Below are 19,622 nucleotides of genomic sequence, written 5' to 3'. Positions count from 1 at the left end.
CAGATGAATATAAGCTTTTGTGCGTGGCGCTGCACGGAAATAATGCACAGTAATACCTTCCGACCTCTAAATTTTAGCTGAATGCTCCTTTTCTACTTTGGTTATGGGGCATGGGAAATTTGCAACATTGTCACGGTTCCGTGCGACCTTTACGTTTTGCCGTCACCAAAAGTTTTCCACAATTTGAAGCTTTTACAAAGGCACTAAAACGCAATTAAAATTAGAAAAAATTTTGATAATACAGCCTCACTTTTTCCTGCAACATGGATTCGTAGTCAGAACTAGCGACTGCATAGCCCCAATGGGGGCCTCCACCTTTGGGAAAGGGGCCCCTCTCCCCAGCTGCTGGATCGTATCTATGGCGGATCTTATCTGACGAATTTAGCGTCTATTCTCTCAAATTAGTAAGCTCTTACTCCGAAATTTTTGCAGTTGATTTTTGTCTCGTCGCCACCAGGAAAGCCTACTCTGACTGTTACCCTAGACCTCCCAGGTGTCCTCTTCGGCCCATCTCTTCTACTTCAGTTACTTCCTCTTATTTTCATGCAAGGATTTAGTTGAATTACCTGGTAACGCGTACGTATTGTTATCTGTAGGGTGCGAGCGGCTCACGGGGGGCTTCCACGGAGTCGGCTGTGCTCCAACCCCACGGAGGCCGTTCCTCCGCCCGTTTCAGCATTATGTTTCCCTCTAAAAGTAGTATTTATCACATGTATAGTGAGTAAGAAACCCTGTGGAGGGATTGGGCACGTCTTCAACTCCTGCTGCGACCGTGAAACCTCATTGCACTCAACCGACGCGCAACACGCACAACACCAGCAGTAGCAACTGCTGCTGCTGCTGTGGCGCTTTGATTTGTTTAATACATTACGGCGCCAATGGGGCCTGAAGAAGACGAAGAGTCAGCAGGTGAACTTCGCTGCTTCTCGCAGCTGTGTTGCGGCAGCCAAGATGACACTGTAGATGGCTGTACACACCAAGCAGTCCCCGATGGCCCCTTGGGAGTTCCTCTTCAAGGACCCTCAGAGGGACGTCTGGAAGCGTTTTCCCCTCCGTCTTTACCACTTTTCGGTTGGAATGGTCTCCGAATTGATAGTACCTTCACCTGCACCGCTGCTGGGGACCCCCCTGGCTCCCCAGGGGCACCAAGGGCGCCCGAGGGGCCGAAAGGGGACCCATGGACCTCTACGGCCACTGCAGGGGGCAGAGAGCTGCTGAGCCCTTCGAAAAGCAGCATTCCCAGTGAGCCGCGAAGTATGTTTAAGGGGGCATTCAGAGCGTCTTCAAGCAGGCCCAAAGTGGAATCCGCAGAGTGCAGCATAGCGGACTTGAACGGCAGCAGTAGCACCGCTACCGGCAGCAACAAAAACAGCAACTGTGAAGGAAGCTGCGAGTCAGAGAAAGAGATCAGACGCCCTGCATCTATTGCGTTTTACTCCACAGGCCTTGCTGCGGTGACTGCAGCTGTTGCTGCTGTTGCTGCCGCATCAGAACCAGCACCAGCTGCAGCAGCAGCAACAGTAACTGGAACCGAAGGCAAGCGCGACCAGAGAGGCAAGGGTGGAGCCAGCGCCCTCTGGTTGCGGCCCTCTGAGCTGTCTTTGTTGGCCCAAATGAAAGCTCAGGCAGAAGCGGCAACTCCATCACAAATTCATGCAGCAGCAGCAGCTGCTGCTGCTGCCTTCCGGAAGAGGGGAGTGGGCGCAACCGCAGCGGCAGGGGCAGCAGCTGCAACAGCAGGGGCAGCAACTGCAGAGGCAGCAACTGCAGCATCTGACACTGCTGATGAAGCTGACTGTGTGGTGGAAGCAGCGCCTTCAGCATCAGCAGCAGTACCAGCAATGCTGACAGCAGCTGCAGCACCAGCAGAACGTGCAGCAGCAGCAGCGGCTGCTGAAGCACCAAATGCTTCTGACATTGCAGCCTCTGCTTCCAGCATCCGTCCACCTCGCTTGCCGTGCGAGAGGGGGGAAAACAAGATTTCGGGTTCTTTGTCATCCAGAGGTCTTATCGCTGCCGCTGCTGCTGCTCCCCCAGCTGCTGCTCACGCTGCTGCCGCTGCTTGTGCTGCTGCTGCGGCGGCTGCATCTCACTCCCCTCTGCCTCATACAGCTCTGCAGCAAGCTCGCGCGCCCGCGTCCATACACACAGCTGCCAGCCAAGGCCCTCGCAGGCAGCTGGTGGGATCTCCGAAAGAAAGCCTTCTTGAAGGGGGCCCCCTTGGGCGGCCCGTACTTGCGGGCGAAGGGGCTGTTGAAGGGCTTTACGGGACAGCACCTGTGGTTTGCGGCAGTTGGAGTGAGGCGGACAGTCAGCAAACACACAGAGAAGTGGTCTGGCAAGTTTACCAATTAGAAGCAGATGAACTGACACAACACACTCAGCAGGAACTAGGAAGCAAGCCCGCAGCAACAGATGCAGCTGCAGCAAGGCATGCAGCTACAGCAACGCATGCAACAGCAGCAACGGATGCAGCAACAGCAACGAATGCAGCAGATGCAACGGATGCAGCAGCAGCAACGGATGCAGCAGATGCAACGACAACGGACGCAGCAGATGCAACGGATGCAGCTGCAGCAACGGACGCAGCTGCAGCAACGGATGCAGCCATGGAAACGGATGAAGCAGAAGCAACGGATGCAGCAGCAGCAACGGATGCCACGACAGCATCAAGCAGCACAGGAGCAACGGACACAGCAGCAGCAAAAAGCGATACGCTGGCGACGGATGCAGCAGCAAAAGTTGTGGCTGCAACAGAGGCAACAGCAACTGAGACAGTAGTAATAGTTGCAGCACAAGATGCAGAGCTGGATATGGAGGCCAGGGGGCTACCTGCAACGCAGCATACAGAGAGGGACGAGTCGCTACCCTCTGTCCCAGACAAAGCAGCAACACCCGTAGCTGCTGCTGCTGCTGCTTCACCTGCCGGTGATAATGGCTTTTTATTTTTTTCTCAAGGTGTCGATACAGCCCTTGAGAGTTCCTCGCCTGCAGTTGGTGCAGCGGAAGCAGCAGCAACTCGCTCTCCTGCTGTTGTCCCTGCCTCCCAGCAGGTTGCTGTTGCCGTTGCCGCGGCTCATGTTGCACCACAAGAAGTTGTTGCTGCTCCCGATGTTGAACTGGGAGACAATAAGTGCATAAGAAATGCAGGTGCCGATAGTGCAGCTGCTACCGCTCCCCGGTGTAGAGAAACTACGCTATTGGCAACAAACTCACAGCACGTTGCTATGAACACCGCAGGACTAACCGCAGCAACAGCAGCAACAGCAGCAGCAGCAGCCGCAGTAGGAACGAGATTTGCCCCAGTACTCTCTCAGGGCTCCTACAGCGAGCCGTCGACGCCGCGACGGTCGCTGGCAAGGGCAGCATCATCAGCGGTAGCAGCATCGTCGTCAGCAGCAGCAGCAGCAACGCGAGGCGACTCGTCTTCCTGTCCTGCTGTTAGCACTGTACCCTCTCCCTATGTGACGCCTCTCAGGGTACGGGGACCCCATGCAGGTAGCGGGGGAAACTCGGGGCCCCCCACTCCTCTGTCTTGTTGCTCAGGTTCCGGAAAGGGGCGCCTGAAGTCGTCAGCTCGACTTGCTGCTTCCTCCCTTAGCCGTGCAGCTGTAGAGGCCACGGCCAAGAGGTTTAGTCGGCTGCCGCTGGGAGGGGAGGGCTGCATCAGCCCTTTAAAAAGAAGGAAGGCAAGCAGTGAAGTGCAACTCACACAGCAAGAAGCAGCGGGCGACCACAGCAGCAGCAGCGCCAGCGGGTTCCCGGTGGATCCGTACACTACTGCAACAAATGAAAAACGTGGGATAGTAAAGACGGAACGTACCGGAGAACCTGAGCCGCGGCAGCAGCAGCACCAGCAACAGCAGCCAGAACAGCCCCAGCAACAACAGCAGCAGCAACAGAAGGCAAAGGCACAAGGGCAACAGCAACAGCAGCAGCTACAACGGCAACGGCAGCAGCAGCAGCTTTTGTCACAACCAAGACTTACGGGTGAAGAGTCCGCCATATTATCCCCGCTGTTTTCTGACTACACAAGGAAAGCTAAAAGGCAAGGTGTGGGAACCTCCAGCCCATATGCTTCAGTTCCGGGAAGCCCCCAGAAGCTCTTGGAGGCATCTCAAACTCGCCTGGGGGTCGCTGAGGAGCCTCCAAAGCACCCCTCCCTGTGTGTGTCCAAGCTGCAAGCCCTAATTAACAAAGGGTTATTTGCCTTTCAAGTTGAAAGTCTCTTGTGGATGCTACAGAGGGAAAGGAGGCTGCCGGAGAAAGTCCCCGGGGCCTCCTTAAGGGGTTCTGGGGCTCTGAAGCACAAGGGTGGCCTCCTTGCAGATGAGCCTGGGCTGGGCAAAACAGTCCAGGTGGTATCCCTCATTGTCGCCACTTCCGGCTTGTCTCTGTTCTCTCAAGAGCCTCTTCAGGCTTCTGGGGATGTTTTCGAGACTGCCTCTAGGGCCCACACGGCTGACGCCCAGGGTCAGCCAGGAGGCACAACAGAGGCATTAAGAGACGCAGAGAGGCCCTTACGGTCGCTTGTGCTGTCTCCCGCCTCTCTGGTTTCTCAGTGGGAAAGAGAAATTCAGAAGATCGCTGGCAGACAAATATCAGTGCTGAATGTAACGTCGCGAATAAAAGAAACAGGTGACACCAAGAGCTCACAGCAACAAGCCGCTGCTGGTGCTGTTATTTCTGCTGCGTACCAGCTTCGTGTTGCGTGCCTCCGTAGCTGCAGCAGCTGCTGTGCTTCTGCTGCTGCTCTTGCTGCTTCGGTGTCTGAGTTGCGCGGAAGTCCTGCTGCGCGAGAACGAACTGAGTGAGGAGCTGATAGTTGCGGATGTTTTTTATTTCTCTTGTTTTGCTGTGAGCAGGGTCACTTCTCACTCCCTCTGTTTTACAAGGCGTGGAGGTAGTTTTGGCGCCTTACGAGGCACTGAACACCGCCGAGTGCCTTTGCAAACCCCCGCGGCTCAGCAAAAAGCGTGGGAAGCAGCAGCAGCTGCGACAGCAGGTTGAACATCAGGGGGAAGACGATCCGTCCTGCTGCAGCTCTTCCGGTGTTGATACAGCTGACTCAGAGGGGACTCCAGACTCTAAGGTGCCTCCTTGTTACTCCCCCGTTGGATCTCCTAGACTTGCACGGTGCACCTGCGACTCCGGAAGCCCATTTTCTCCTGCTCATACACCGTCGCCTTTTCGTAGGAAGCTGCCTATACATCCGAGTGAACCAGACGAGCGGCTATCTGTACACAGAGGCGTTACAGCCATCAGCAGCTCCCCTGTGCACCAAGCAAGACCTTCGCATACGCCCCGCCGCACTGCAGTTGCACTGTGGGGCCCACAAGGACCACGGTGCTCCTGCGTCCGCTGCTTTCTCTTGGGTTTCAGGTGGGAACGGCTGGTTTTAGACGAAGTTCATCTCCTTTCTCGCCGCCGGTGGCTTGCGAGCACCGTAAAAGCCATATGGGCTGTCTACAGGTGGGGGCTCACGGCCACCCCGGGAAGTTTTCGGGTCTCCATAGCCTCCGACGAGGGCGAGAAGCTCAGTGCATTGTGGGATCGCGCGGCACTAATGCGTTTGCTGGGGCTGCTGGGCGTGGCTGATGAGCAGGAGAGAGGACAGGCCGAAAAAGAGGTCCAGTTTAGTGTTTGTTTTTGTGGAACTACAGAGGCAGAGGAGCCCTGCAGGTGTACAGACACTGGAGCAGGCACAGAAACAGGTAAAGGTGGGAGCGACATGGGCAGGCTTGTGCTGCGAAGAACTCATGCTGCCTTGAAGCTCTGGGCAAGAAGAGGCAAGCAAATATGCACAGGAGCGCACAAACAGCTGCAGCGCATGCGGGTGCAGTACCTGCTACGACACCCGACGCTGCCTGCGGTGGAAATGACATTCCATAGACTCAAATTTGTCTTTCCTGAAGAAGCTGAGCTGTACAGAAACACGGAGGCTGCCGCAAAGCAGCAGGTGGCAGCTGCCGGCGGATCAGCAGCAGCTACAACAGCAACATATGCAAGAGCGCCACTCGAGTGGATGGTGCGCCTACGGCAAGCATGCCTGCACGGCAGCCTTGTGCATAGACAAGCTCACTACAGCCCCCCTGCAACACAAGGTTCTCCCCTGTGTGTCAGTGGCTGGGAGGACACAAGTACGGTAGGAGGTCCACCGCTGCAGCGGCGGCGACGACTTTCTGTGAGGTCATGCGGGCAACCGACGGAAAGACAACAATTCCAAAATGAAAGTAAAGGCGTGCAGCAGACCCAGCAGCAGCAGCAGCAGCAGCAGCAGGGAGAAGAAATGACTGTGGGCTGTAGCCCTCCAACTGCTTTTGGTGTTGCTGCTGAAGCTGCTGAACTCAGGTCACGTCCCAGCACAAAAATGAAGGCCATTGCGTCTGCTTTAGCATCAATACTGCGAGTTGATCCCATGGCTAAGGTGCTCATTATGTCCGCCTTTTCGTCCTTTCTAAACTTACTCGAACATTACCTAACCAGCATATATGGCTCCCAGCTGCACCCGCAAAAACACACGCTGCAGCAGTCGTTGGCTGCCCGAGACAGTTCCGCTGCAGAAATATTCAAAATAACGGGAGATACAACTATTGCAAGCAGGGCCAGGACTATAAGCAAATTTGCATCAGAAAGGCACGCGGCCATCATGCTCGTCTCAGCACTCGCCACCGCGCATGGGGTGGATGGACTCCAGGTGGCAGGCAAGCAAGCCACGAATGCTGTCTTAGTGGTATCTAGTATCAGCCAGAGTGTACTGCAGCGCGTAGGGACTTATGCTGCCGTTACGCTCGATGTGTGTCATTCATGGTGTAGTGTAGTCCTCTATCGCTGGGCTACTTATGCAGAGGGTCATGGGAGCTCGGCATACAGCTAACGGCTAAAGCGAAAATCTTACACCACATGTTTCGTTGTGCAGGGCATCTGCTGATTTGCGAGCCCATAATGAACTCCGGGAGGCTACGGCAGGTCGTGGGCCGTCTCACGAGGATCGGCCAGTTGGCGCAGCAGGTGTCAGTGCAGCTTTTTTTCGTAGAAAACACAATTGAACATCGTATCCTTCGGCTCCGTCCACCCGTAGGGCTCAGTGACAACCGCAGCTCCTCAGCAGCAGAGGAAACGACACTTTTTTATCAGGGGCTTCCCCCACAAGTGTCTCAACAAAATCAGACAAACGAATTTACTGCTGATAATGCTTTGTCCATCCTCGGAGTAAGCTCAGAGGAGCTTAGATAAGCTATCTTATTCCACTCTGGGGCGTATATACACGTCGCGGTGGCAGCTTGTGCAAGTTTCCACTACGTTGACCGTTTCCTCTTTTTTCTACCTTTTGCTTTTTGTCACTTCCCGGACGTATTGATTTAATCGTTTTTTTGCACAGACCCGAATTAAACTATGGAATCAGAACGCCAGCCTGAGTGGAAAGCTGTATCTCAGGAAGCTGGTCGGACCGAAGATGCCAACGAGCAACCGGGTGAACACGGGCTCTGTTGGCGGCAAACGGAATTTGGCATTCTCGCATTTAAAATAAATGAAGACGGATCTAAGACGTGGATTCAATTTGATAACAATGGCAACGGTACAGAGGTTGTCTTCGATGAAGCTGGCCAGGCGTATTATGCTGACGGGGAAACAACAATCCCTGTGCCACCGCTGGACCCCAGCCTGCATGGCCCAGAACATGATTCCCTCGAGAGAAGCACAGCAGAAGCTGCAGAGGCATCAGTAACAGTGTCGCAGGAAACGTTCAGCAGAGGCGCGGCCGCGTCCCAGGTTGAAATGCTTACACAGAAAGACAAATGGCTTAGCAGTGATTCTCAGCTCCAGATGACAGTAGCAGGGCAGAATCTCTATCAAGACTCCCCCACAGAATGCAGTGGCGAGAACGGGACAACAAAGCCGGAGGCTGAAAATGTGGATGAGAACACGCAACATCACACATCGACGCCTGGTCCTGCGGCGATACACCCTCACAGCACTGTGGATTGCTTGCAAGCGCCAGTTTGCGGCTCTTCCCCTTTGGCCCTGCTTTCAACTGCAAGTGAAGAGCTGACAACCCAAACAGGTGTGTCCGTCATTTAAAGGGAGAACAGTAGGATTGCATATTCAAACTGCGTGCTCCACTTATTGCACTTAGGCAAGAAGCGCGCCATATCTGTCGTCCTCAGCGGCGTGCAGAGCCCCGCGGGGCCTAGCGGTGATCTGCTGTCACTTTGGGGCGAAGCTAAAAGTGCGAAGCCAACAGAAGAGAGTGGGCTGACGACTGCGCAGCAGACGCTGCTGCGCCTACAGCAGCTGGGGGTTCCCCAGCGACTAGAAAGAATAGTGGAAGAAGAGAAAACGTAAAAGCTCGCTAAATAATGCACAATTCAGAAGTGAACATAAACTAATTTACTTGCTGGAATCCAGTCTTTCAGCTACGTTCGAGGAGCATCTTGCCACACTTGTCGCCGAGATGGACGCTGTACGCTCTGCTGTGACGCTTGGGGAACAGGTGCACAAACAGCATTTCCCTTTAACTATATTTATTCTTATGGTTTTCGCGTGTTGACCTTCTAGAAATTGGAGCGCTGCTATGAAATGCATCGCAAAGCTGCAGGACTGCAAGCCAATATTCTGCTCGTGTGGCAGCTGGCCGAGGTCATGAAGAACGTGACGAAAAGGGCTGAGGCATTCTTAAGCTCTTCTGACCCCGAGTGAAATCAGGGCAACACAAATTAATTAATTTTTTTTGGGTACATAAGAGGCATTGCACACAGGGAAAAGTTGCATTGGGAGTTCGGAGCCCGCCACTTGGTGGGCACGGAATATAAGAAAGAATGCACCAACCTATTTGATTTCTTAAACAGATATATGGAATTTGTTTTTTGTACTAAACAACTCTTGAAGTGGTACAGAACCATGCCGCTGTGATTGTGGGCAGCACTGTACGCAGTGTATGATGATGGCATCGCATATTGTCTATCGGGCTGCCGATATAACTATACACGACGGTAATTTAAGTGCAGCATATGAAACGAAAATATAGACGCGGGCAGAGGAAAGGATATCACTGGCAGAACCATCGATTTGAAAAGGATCGATTTGTCCGGCTAGTAGCAGCCACACCAGTGCCAAGCAGCTTAAAACGCCTACAGCAATAAATAGATCTCATCAAACCTTACTGCGTGATTTACTTAAATTAACTTTACTAGCTCAAATATACCGAAATTCGCGGTTCGATTCAGTAACTGATATCTGCTTCTCCCCCACTCGCCCGATGCTGCATTGGCATCGTCGGCGGCGGTCAGATCCAAGGCAATCTATTTGTGCGTTTGCCTTCCCTTTCCACTTTAAAACTTTTACAAATTATTTCATATCCTCCGTTTTAGTTTATTGCTGGTGCATTTAGAGCGCCGTGGGCGACTTCACAGGTCCTCCAACCTTCACTTACAGAGAGGTATATTCTCTCATTGCTTGCACCGTGGAGGCACTCCGAGCGCCATCAGCGCCTTCAGAATTGAAGTGTACCTTTTACTTAAACAACGGAGACTGAAGAGGCGCATTCTCCCTGAGTCTGCAGCCTCGAGCAGACCAAAAGCAGTGGCGTGACCGGTCCTCTGTACATACGGAAAATGAGTTTACGCAGAATAGAGTCTGCCGTCATACCCACCCCCAGAGAGCACGTTCATACCATCCTTCCCCATGGCCACACTCGTCGTGTCCCTGTAGAAGCCGTGTGCAGGTGAGCTGAGAACAATCCCACCCAAACAGAGCACATCAAGTTGGAAGTTACGGCTCATAAGCTCACCAGCGTCCAGGACGCTTTCCTGCTTTCCTCGCCTGCAGACTGGCAGAAACCCCAACCGCCGTCCTTGGCAGCTGCCAAGATGCACTTTGCCCATCTGCAGAATCCCTCAGCCCGCACACAGTATGTATACAGCTGAACTACACACTCCACTTCACACTGCTTTCGACACGAACTCCATACAGATAGGCAGCTTTTTGCACAACTAGCCAGGAACACACAAAAAACGCAGTCTTTTGGAGTTGCATGTGCTGGGCAAGGGCAAGAAGAATACGCTATGTAATGCTAGCAGAATTCTGTAGAACCAGCACATCTTAATTAGGATGGGTCGTGCAGTGTATGTGCAGGTCCTTGAAGAAAATGACCAGGCTCGAAGGGATGAATCCGGGAGTGAGCCACTGCCTCTGGCTTACTTTGCTGTTCCTGAGCATAACATTTCAGAGCCTTCTGTTGAAGAAGAGCCGATTGAAGACAGTAATTTGATAAAAGATAGAACACAGAAGGCCCAACAGCCGACTCCCACAGCGTCTTCATCGTTGTGCTGGAACTTAGTGAGGCTCATACACAGATGCGGCAGTTGCAGTGACTCTGATATGAGCATTTGATGGTAACAACACGTATACAAAAGCACATTTTCGCCATATTAACACTTCTGCATGCGTTTAAGGAAACAACACTCGAAAGTCACTTCGGTCTCATTGCTGCAGCTGTGGCATTTGGTGGCACACTGTCTTGCTTCTCCGCTGCAGTGCCAATGCGGGGCAATCTCGCAAACAAACCTAGACACAGAAGAGGCTCCTCCGCCCTTGCCTTCAGAGCAGGCAACGTCAGCAGAAACAGCAGCAGCCAACGCACCTGCTGAGGCCGGGGCTACAAAAAGTGACGAAGGTCTCAATATTATTACGGTGAGCTGCATTATCATTAGGCTGAAGAGGAGTGAGCGTTTTCGAAGCTGCTACTTAGCTGTCTCCCCTTACAACCGCCTTCCACACTCGCGCACCTTTTAGTATACAGGTATTACCACGCCTCTTACCTAGGCGTTCTTTAGTAAGCTTTTGCTGCCGCGTTGTGCTGCATCTGCTGTGGTGATGCCTGCCGTAGAAATGCTGCGGCCTTTCTGCCCAGGCTACTTCGCCGCCTGCTGCAGTGGAGACTGCCTCTCGGAGCTCCGAACAGCAGCAGCAACCTGCCACAGTTAGCGCCCCGCCGAAGAGTGAAGCTTATATAAGGCCTGTAGAGACTTACCAGACGAAAGACAAGGAGAAGGGAGAGAGACCGTCTCAGGTTGTGTACATCGACCATTACCCCGAGCCTTTTGTGAAGAGCTACTTTGGTGATGATGGAACTGTTGAGATGCCGAGTGACTGGAGAGGTAATAACAAAAGCAGCATTACAAGTATTTAAGCAGGGTTTGGCACCTTGTGCACTCTGTAGTACTATTGATTCTGCACGCGGCTCTACTCCATAGGGCATTCCTCCTTCTGGAATCTTAGAGCAGCTAAGTAATAAAGGGAAGTGTACTGCCTGACTAGAGTTTCACTATTGACGTCATGCTTGTAGAGAACTCGAGATAAGGGTGCCTATCACACGCAATATATTAATAATTTTTAGTGTGTTTCATGCTGTCAGTTCATGTGTGCTGCATTCCCCGCCTTGCAGACATCCGATTCAACACGGCCACTGACATCTTGTATGCAGCAGGTGAGGGTATCTCTTGCCCGCAGTAGTTTTTGCTCTAGTGTATGCAGCTCATGATGGACAACGCCGTGCTTCAGCGATCTGCATACAATGCCTCATTTCGCTACTTTTGTCCTATCAGGAACGGCTATGAGTGTAGTGGCGGCTGGTGGAGCTGTTGTCCTTGGTACTGCGGCACTGACTGCGGGACTGACTGTCGGCATTGCAGCCCTTGAAATATACAAGCGCGTAGCGAATAACTATGACATATGAGTTTCTTTCTACGCAGCAAATTGGTAAACAAATGCGCGTTTGGATTAAAATTTATGCAAGTAAGTACTAAAACGTCTTAAATCCTAGCCGGTATCCAGCCACTTTCTTTTATCTTTGAACTGATTGAACCAGCCCCCAAAGTCGTACGACGCCCAATTAAGCAGTCCTACAGCCGTCGTTTTTCTCGGCATAGGCTTTCAACTGATACGACCAAAACATATTTCATTTTCACTTCGTGCGAAAAACAGCATTGGCTGCATTTTTGATGACTTTCGTGGTGCCCAGCGCCTATCGTCAGAAAATGACACATTCATTTGATTGCAGCAGCTTTCTTGTCTTTTTCAAGTGTATATATTTTCGGAGGGCAGTGAATAAGGCCATTGAAAGACGAGTTGGTGTAAACTTCACCGTAGCAGCAATGTGCCCGTCGCTGCTGCAGCTTTGTCGCTTAATCTACTGGCTTTCGGCAAGTGAATGCCCTCGAGCACTAACAGACAAGCCTGAACATACATAGAAGCAGAAAAGATCTGAGACAAGCACCGAACTGTATCTTGGCTTCACACTTGCATGTCAAGTACAGAAAGTAGGGACTAGGCCCGCAGGAGCGGTGGCAACACAATGAGGGTGCACGGATTTTAGTCACAGACTTAACTTGATACAGTCGCAAGAGGGAGATTTGAGCCTTACCGCCGTGGTAGCCTAGCAACTGAAGCGTTTTGTACGTAATCATAAAGTGTCCCACATTGACCGCTGGTTCGCCTGCCAGTTGAGCCTTAGGGATAAAATTCTGCCCATCCAAAACTTGATCTGCATAGACGTGATGAGGCACAGCAACAAGAGAAAGTAGCTCATAAATGGTTGATAGGGTCACTATGTCAAAAGTTACCATCGGCCCTTGCGGGAAAAAGTGCCACCGCTTGTACATTTAGTAGTAAATGATAAATTATCCCTCGTTATCGGGAGTGACTTACCGTGTAATTCTGAAGCTGAGAAAGAGAAAGCAAACACACACACAGAGGCGACCAATGGCCGATTGTGCTGTGTCTTAAATGCGACCGGAGTGTGACCTAAGGTCAGTTGCACGGAATACATGACGGCGAAACCTAAGGGGACCGTATAACTGAACTTACGCAGTTGAAGGTCGCCGAAGTAAGAAGCTGAAAAACATGGGGACACATACTGAGGAACAAGGCAGTTTTGACACCTCGCAGCTGCTTCCACGTAACTGAGATTAACGTGAGATCTATTGAGATGTGAATATATCGTGATATGTATCCAACTAGGAATGTTCAATATATATCGCGGATCATTCCTTTTCTAATGAAGTGTCAAGTTAATCAGTGTCGAAGTTTGAGCGACTGCGCATGCATACCTGTTTGGGTGAAAAGGCCTCCCATGAACTGACGATCTGTGCAAGGACAACAAAGGCAGGAGAGAAATCGAGAAAAGTTAGATGTGAAATAGAGAGTTGGGTTGTGTAAAACAGTCAGAATAGTAAGAAGTATACAAAATCTTTGATGGCAGGACATTAGTGGGCCGGCTATACAGTAAAACTAACTACCGGAAGAGCAGAGCTATAAAGCATAAGGGCACAAAAAAGCTCATTCATAACTGCATTGTAAAGAAACGAAGATTGCTTTTGTAATGCGCATGTGCTTGAGCTTTTGTGTTATACACAGTTGTCTCATTTCGGATTACCTTCTGCAAATACAAACAGCAACTTCGTGTCCAGGGGAGTCTTCGTGTCTGCATTTGGAACCGGGCAAGCAGTTGTCTTTAGGTCTGAAGCATCCCTTTAATGCAATTATATCAAGGCTCTACCCAGAAAGGCAGGGAGCAGTCCTCGTGAGGTGTTGAGTGTGCCTGCACTGGTTTGCTGATGCTCTGACTGATGCACAAATTTCAATAGGCTCCATCAGCGCAGAAATGATAAACTGTATGCAATGTTGACATAGTGGACCGTACATAATCATGTAGGATGGTATAATACATATATATATAATCATCTAGGGTGATGCACACGGCATATACCAATGGATCACGCACTTCTTAGTGAGTTAACGCAGGTGTACTCAAGCATAGCTTTTTTTTTTCAAAAACGTACGCATACTCTCTCCCGCTTCGACGTGCCACTTTTTGAATCTTCGCTTGTTTGCAATATTCGACAGCTTTTCATTTAGCCAGGATGCGGCAGCTACAGGAGCGAATAGAGGAATGAAAGCAAGTTTGGACTTTGTGATTTTCCTCCAGATGTGGCTTTTCGCTCCTTGAGCCCCTGCAAAATTGTACAGCGAAGGTTTGAGATGTCAGGTACTTGCAGCAAATTTGAGGCACGTGCACGCGCACTTTGGTGACACATACATACGTAGACAAACGAAGAAGAAGGGTGCAGTTTCGATCCGGCAGTTTTGCTCCGCCGTGCAGCTTACGTATTGCTGAGAGCGATATGACGGCTTGTCTCTCCTTTCTTTTCGCCTCATTAATGTACGAAGACATGAAAGGGCACGAAAGCTGTAGGTGGACGGGTTGTTTAGCAACTCTTTTCCTCGACTTGACGTCTACCTGACTGATGCGCGCCACGTGTGCCGTGGCAAACAATGCGTTCAAATAGTCCTGATAAGCTTCAGGAGTCTCCTTGGCGAGGTCAGACTTCGCCACTCCTATAATATATTCTGCATCTCAAAAAGTAGTAACACAGTAGTGCCATTCCAGTGGTTTGCTTTAATTCCTCGCGGGTCGGTAGCAACACTATTTCCGGTATTTTGGCCTTTGGTATAAAATGTGTGTCGTTTGTTGCTCTTTAGCTCACGCTGTAATCCGGCGCAGTGGAAACGCAACGAAGCTTCTGTCTGCATAATGGCAACTCCGCTGAGGACTCGGCTGCCCTGCAAGTACAAGAAAAATCGCAGGTACTTGTGCTCTGTTTTAAGTTCTGTTGAGCGTTTGATCCACTGTTCATCACAAGGTGCCCTTAGTGCCAAAGCGACAGGAATTGCCAGCGCCGTAAAGACTACTCAAGAAGTTGCTTACCTTCTGACTAATCTGGGAGGCAAGAAGAGTATGTGCAAGGTCGACAGCCACCCTTATCATGTCTACTGGGTCTGCTGAACCTGCTGCAATCTCAATGAAAAAGTCCTCTAGGTTAGCCCTAGTCAGAGGTACTTGCCCTCGTTTGCGCAAAGACACCACAGCGCCTGTTAGCTCGTACTCAAAATTTCCAAGGTATGATACTCGGCCAAAATCAATTGCTCCTGAAGCAAGCCATGACAAGACAGACGCCAGATAGCCTTTGACACATAACACAGAAACTTGATATATTTTTTCTGATCTGTGACACCGCGAACCCAGGATGAAAATGAAAAAGTGGAAACTTAGCTTACTGGCGCCTGGTAATCTGCCCGCTGCTTCCATCACGATGTCAACTGCATAGCCGATGTGCCCTTTCTCTACGAGACAAAAAACGAAGAACTAGGAACGACGTTTCATAGCAGATTACGCCTATGTCTCCACGACGAAGCAGACTTTTACTCAAAATTCTCGAAGCCTCAGAATTAATTGGCTTGCGGAACGTTACATTGAATGTGAAGCTTTGAAAAAAAAAACAGCATTTTGCAGCTGTGCATGCTTAAAATTATGGCGTAGTGAAACCATTCGAACCTACCGTGAAGAATGGCAGCAAGAAGAAAAGTCTTTCTGGCCACTGAAATATCGTTGCTAGCAAACGAAAAACTGGGTAGCTGCCTTTGTGTCCATAGCCCCATAAGAATTCCGACGAACTCTTTAAGTGAGTGTGGAGCCTCAACTGCAGGCTCAAGGAACAGCTTGCGCGCCTCTGTAGCCAAAGCGTATATTACCTCCAGGGCTCCTCGATAGGCTGCAAGGCTTGCGCCAGACGCTGGCTGCATTGTGAGCTCCAAGTTTACCCAATCTGAAGGTTTGCGTGCCACTCGTTGCTTCTTTCCTGCCAGCCGCTTTACAACTGCTGACCCAACACGCAATACCGATCTTCCTAGCGACCGAAACAAGCCTTCCTTCTCAGCATACTCCTCCACAATGGAGTGCAAAAATCCAGCTGCGCCATACACAAATGCAATTTATATATTTGTGAACTACAAGCAGGCGACAGATGAATAGGTGAGCAAAGAGGTATAACCCACGCTGGATCCACGAGATTACGTGACTCAGAGTACACTAAAGAGCAATGGTGGCGACACTAGCAGTGCAAGCCAGTGGCAGCTTTACCTGTCTGCATGCAGACAGAGGTAAGAGGAGCGTAAGACCTTGGCAGTCTCCATTTGGGCTGTGACTGGAACAGTGCCAGCAACACAGCTCCTAAAGAGTCTCCCCCTTGTTTCCACTGCTCGGCTTTCCGTGCAAAGGCATTGCTTCCTGCATGCATTTCCCTCGCCCTTGTCCATAGAGTCTGGCAGAGCAAGTAGGGGTTAGCAAGCGCTTTTGGTCCTTGCTTTTCAGAAGCCATAGAGGCGATTGTGGCTTCGAATGCCTGAATGGCCTTGAGGGCTTGAAGTCTCTTTCCGAGGTGGCCGCCCTTAACTGCGAAGGCTTCAAGAATGCAAGTTGTCTGTCTTTTTCGTTTTGTTGTTGGGTGGAGAGCTGCCCAAGGCTCTGCTTCCTTTCGCGGCTGGTCCTGCACACAATATAATTGGCACAATCAGCAATGGGGAGTTTACCAGAAATATTGCAAAGATAGGCGCAAAGACTAAGTGCATGCATTCCAAGAGACACGAAGCGCTGCCTACCAGTTGACGGAGAAAATCAGGAACGGCAAATTGAGGGTCCTCAGGATCCACAGGTGCTGCGACCAGTTGCTTGGCTTCGCTGCAAGTAACACTGCCGTCAGATATCCCGCAGACGTCAGACGTCTCGAGGAGCAAAGCAGCAAAAGTCCGTTCTAATGAGGCCTCGGCTAGTTGGACGAGACGAAGATGGTGGAACAAAAAAAGACGAAGCACTGAAAAGAAAAGCAAACCAGCAGCATGCGCGTGGTGGAAGCCCACAGAATTGCAGCAAAATGCTACTTCCAATTTACGAGCAGCGGCGGCATACACTGCCTGTATGATTTAGAAACATCATGATACGCACCGTCTGCAGTGACTGTGTCTTTCGGCCGTTCTGGCCGTTCTGGGCTAAGGGAAACAGCGAAAAGTCGTTCACACTTTTTGCTGCAGAGGCCGCTAAGCCCAAAAGCTTTTTTTCTTTTAACCTGTGTAGGGGCCATGCCTGAAGGAAGCAAAGGGACCGACGAGAATGTGACATATTGTTTGCAATCTACATCTATAATGGTGCCTGTGTCGTACTTGCACAGTTTTGTGGATCTGAAGCGTAAGTTCCTTTTTTACTCACCACGGAGCCTTTGGGTAGCAGAGGCCTTCAAGATCCAAACTGCAGCAACTATAGGCGAAGTGGTAGCCCATATCCGTTCTAAAAATATCACAGGCAAAAATGGTAAGGAAGAGTGGAAGATATGTTCGTATGCAAGATGGAAGCTAGGTAAAAGGCTTATCAGCCGAAAGTTGCGCACGGTTATCCATGAGGTCTTGTAGAGTCCTCTGGAATTGGGGCCCTTCAAGCCAGCGTTTGGTGATTGTCAATCCACGGGGTGGCTCTTCTACACCTGCAAACAAACACAGGCTCTCCAGGGTCTCCAGCAGAGAAAGCACTTTTGGTCTTTCGGGTAGCTCTGCATAATCACCATGTACGCAAATCATATGCTTGCATCAAAGAGGGGGCAGTATGTCACCGGTAAAATCCCGCGAGTTCTCCATGTATGTGGACATGAACGTGTGTGCCACCACTGGGCAAGCCATCCACTCCACGGCGCCGTAGTAATCTACAGGCCGGCCTCCTGCAGAAAGCTTGTCCTTAAGGTTGCTCACTGTACACATCAGAATCAAAAGCGCACGGTGCGCTGGGCAGAAATATATCACGTAGGGAGCAGCTGAACAAGCCACCCTGAACAGCCCACTGTTTGTACAATGGCGTACATTGATTAAGGCGAGCCTCGCCCACTCTGTCCAGGTCCTCAGGGGACAAATCATAACCAGCAGCATCTGAGAACCGCACATAATTTAAACGCATCGATAAAAGGCAATAATGCGGTTAACAGAAACCAGCGATGCCTTGTGCGGGAGCTCTAGAGTTGATGGAAATATATTGGGTACCTCAGTTCCTTGAATCAAAGTCGGTCTGCTGCTTACCGCGGTCAGCGCTAGTAATTTCTTTTTCTGGCCAGGGCAGCGCTGCACACAGGTGCCTCTGAGACGGTGAGGAGTGGCCTTCCTCCTTCAGTTTTCTTCTCGCCTTTTCCTGGTCCAAGATATTTTCGTCTGTATTAAACAAATAGCAGAAAAGTCAATCAAGCTGCAGCAGCTACGGCTTTGTTGTGCGCAATGTGAAACTGCCTGGCCTGGATAAATGCGCAGCTAACGCAGCTCAAAGTTTCGTGTCCTGCAGCTTACACTGGTGGACGGTAACACTTTTGAGTACGTGCTCCGTGACTGCAAGCTCTTTCAACTGAAAGACCATCCAAGATGGGGCTTCGTGTGCTAATGTATTAATGTTGACTTCCTTTTCGCCTTTCTGCAGGGCCTGGAGGTTTTCCGTCACTGAGAGTACACCGGGGCAGTAAAGGGGGAACTGTATGCTCGGAATTATTCCACTGTGCAAGCTACTACAAGCGTGCTGTTTGAGAGGGGGAAGCGGCAGCCAGACACATACCATCTTTAGCAACAGATGTGAAAGCCTCTGCAGGAAATCAAACGCAGAAAACTATGCACATTTTGCATGAGGTAAGCCAAGACCAAGGGAACAAAACGAAAGGTTGATAGAAAAACGGACTCACCAAGTGCTGTTGCTGAGAGGAACGGATAGGCATCAACCAAGTTGTTGAAATCTAAAATGACAAAACGGAGCAGAAAAGACTCCAGCAGTTCTCCTCAGTTGAGCTAAACAGCATAAAGTGCGCCGCTAAGTTCATAGATAATGTTTACAAGCAGATACGGGTACCGAAAGGAATGAGGACTAACCGTCTCGCAGCTCGCCAACAGCTACGTCAAGCTCTGGGGACGTTGAAACCGATAAGGAAAGGGCAGCCTTTGTCTCTGTGAAAAATGCAGGCCCATACGTAAGCGCTTCATTAGTTAGGCTTAAAAAAGGATGCGGCTGAGGCAACGCAAATTTTTTTAGCTGATTTCGTTGTAGCCTCAGCCACATACCCGTGGAGAGGCTCTCAGTAGAAGCCGTGCTTTCCGTCTCGCCTGGGGTCTCGCCCCGGTTCTCGCCTGGGGTCTCGACTGGGGCCTCCCCTGTAGCCAGAATTGCTACAGTTTGCAGGAGAAACAAGGTTTTCCACAGAAGTGAGATAAAGGCTCCTGCAGGAAGGGGAAACAAAAGGTTTGTAGAACTGCGTGTGGAAGCTTTGAAACCAAAGTTTCTTTGGGTAACCCACCCATTCACCGCAGTAGCCCGGTGCAACATGCATTTTACTTAGCCTAAGCACTAAAAGTAAGTTTATTGGCAATCTGGTGTGGTCTTTGAGCTCCTGTCTCTGTGGCAAGTTTGGCTGCGTGGGTGAAGTCCTAGGTAGCAGCGTCCGCATGGCCTAAGCAGGGCCTGAGAGGTGACAAGGTGGCATTTGCGAAGGGGCGTCCTAAAGCCGTTACAAAGTGGAGTTTTGCTTTACTAGATCGATGATTTGATGCTCGAGCATCCCCTCTCCAACTGCGGGTCTCAGCCCCCATCGAGCTTGCCGCGGCCGACATGATTAAAAGCAGCGTCTACAGCACCGTAGAGGGGTCCTTCAAGACAAATGAAAAACCAATGTTTAGAAGAAAGAATAAAATGGGCCAAAAAGGTATTTTCCTGA

At 50.8% G+C, this 19,622-nt stretch overlaps 3 protein-coding genes across 3 annotated transcripts; 2 read left to right on the top strand and 1 right to left on the bottom strand.

Moving 5' to 3' along the window:
* Window positions 1-878: 878 nt before the first annotated feature.
* On the top strand, window positions 879-7,236 carry ETH_00020680 (uncharacterized protein; the record flags this gene model as incomplete). The annotated part of the gene is made up of 3 exons (XM_013377684.1): window positions 879-4,638; window positions 4,866-6,697; window positions 6,817-7,236. 3 exons carry the CDS (start codon window positions 879-881, stop codon window positions 7,234-7,236), a joined length of 6,012 nt encoding a protein of 2,003 aa, XP_013233138.1.
* A 159-nt stretch (window positions 7,237-7,395) lies between these two features.
* On the top strand, window positions 7,396-11,737 carry ETH_00020675 (uncharacterized protein; the record flags this gene model as incomplete). Its single annotated transcript, XM_013377683.1, has 8 exons — window positions 7,396-8,065; window positions 8,138-8,342; window positions 9,829-9,910; window positions 10,135-10,338; window positions 10,537-10,692; window positions 10,913-11,159; window positions 11,447-11,488; window positions 11,607-11,737. The coding sequence occupies 8 exons, from the start codon at window positions 7,396-7,398 to the stop codon at window positions 11,735-11,737; spliced, it is 1,737 nt and encodes a 578-aa protein (XP_013233137.1).
* Window positions 11,738-13,421: 1,684 nt separating this feature from the next.
* On the bottom strand, window positions 13,422-19,234 carry ETH_00020670 (uncharacterized protein; the record flags this gene model as incomplete). Its single annotated transcript, XM_013377682.1, has 19 exons — window positions 13,422-13,483; window positions 14,167-14,409; window positions 14,547-14,622; window positions 14,768-14,988; window positions 15,118-15,183; window positions 15,399-15,809; window positions 15,980-16,385; window positions 16,498-16,709; window positions 16,841-16,978; window positions 17,102-17,179; window positions 17,280-17,372; window positions 17,499-17,633; window positions 17,743-17,808; window positions 17,956-18,084; window positions 18,217-18,363; window positions 18,476-18,502; window positions 18,600-18,650; window positions 18,784-18,858; window positions 18,973-19,234. The coding sequence occupies 19 exons, from the start codon at window positions 19,232-19,234 to the stop codon at window positions 13,422-13,424; spliced, it is 2,898 nt and encodes a 965-aa protein (XP_013233136.1).
* Between the last annotated feature and the right edge of the window lie 388 nt (window positions 19,235-19,622).

The sequence above is a fragment of the Eimeria tenella genome, genomic scaffold, assembly GCF_000499545.2.
Source record: "Eimeria tenella Houghton genomic scaffold, Eth_scaff6, whole genome shotgun sequence".
Lineage (NCBI taxonomy): Eukaryota > Apicomplexa > Conoidasida > Eucoccidiorida > Eimeriidae > Eimeria > Eimeria tenella.
The sequence above is the reverse complement of the archived record's forward strand: the minus strand, read 5'-3'. Positions and strand labels throughout refer to the sequence as shown.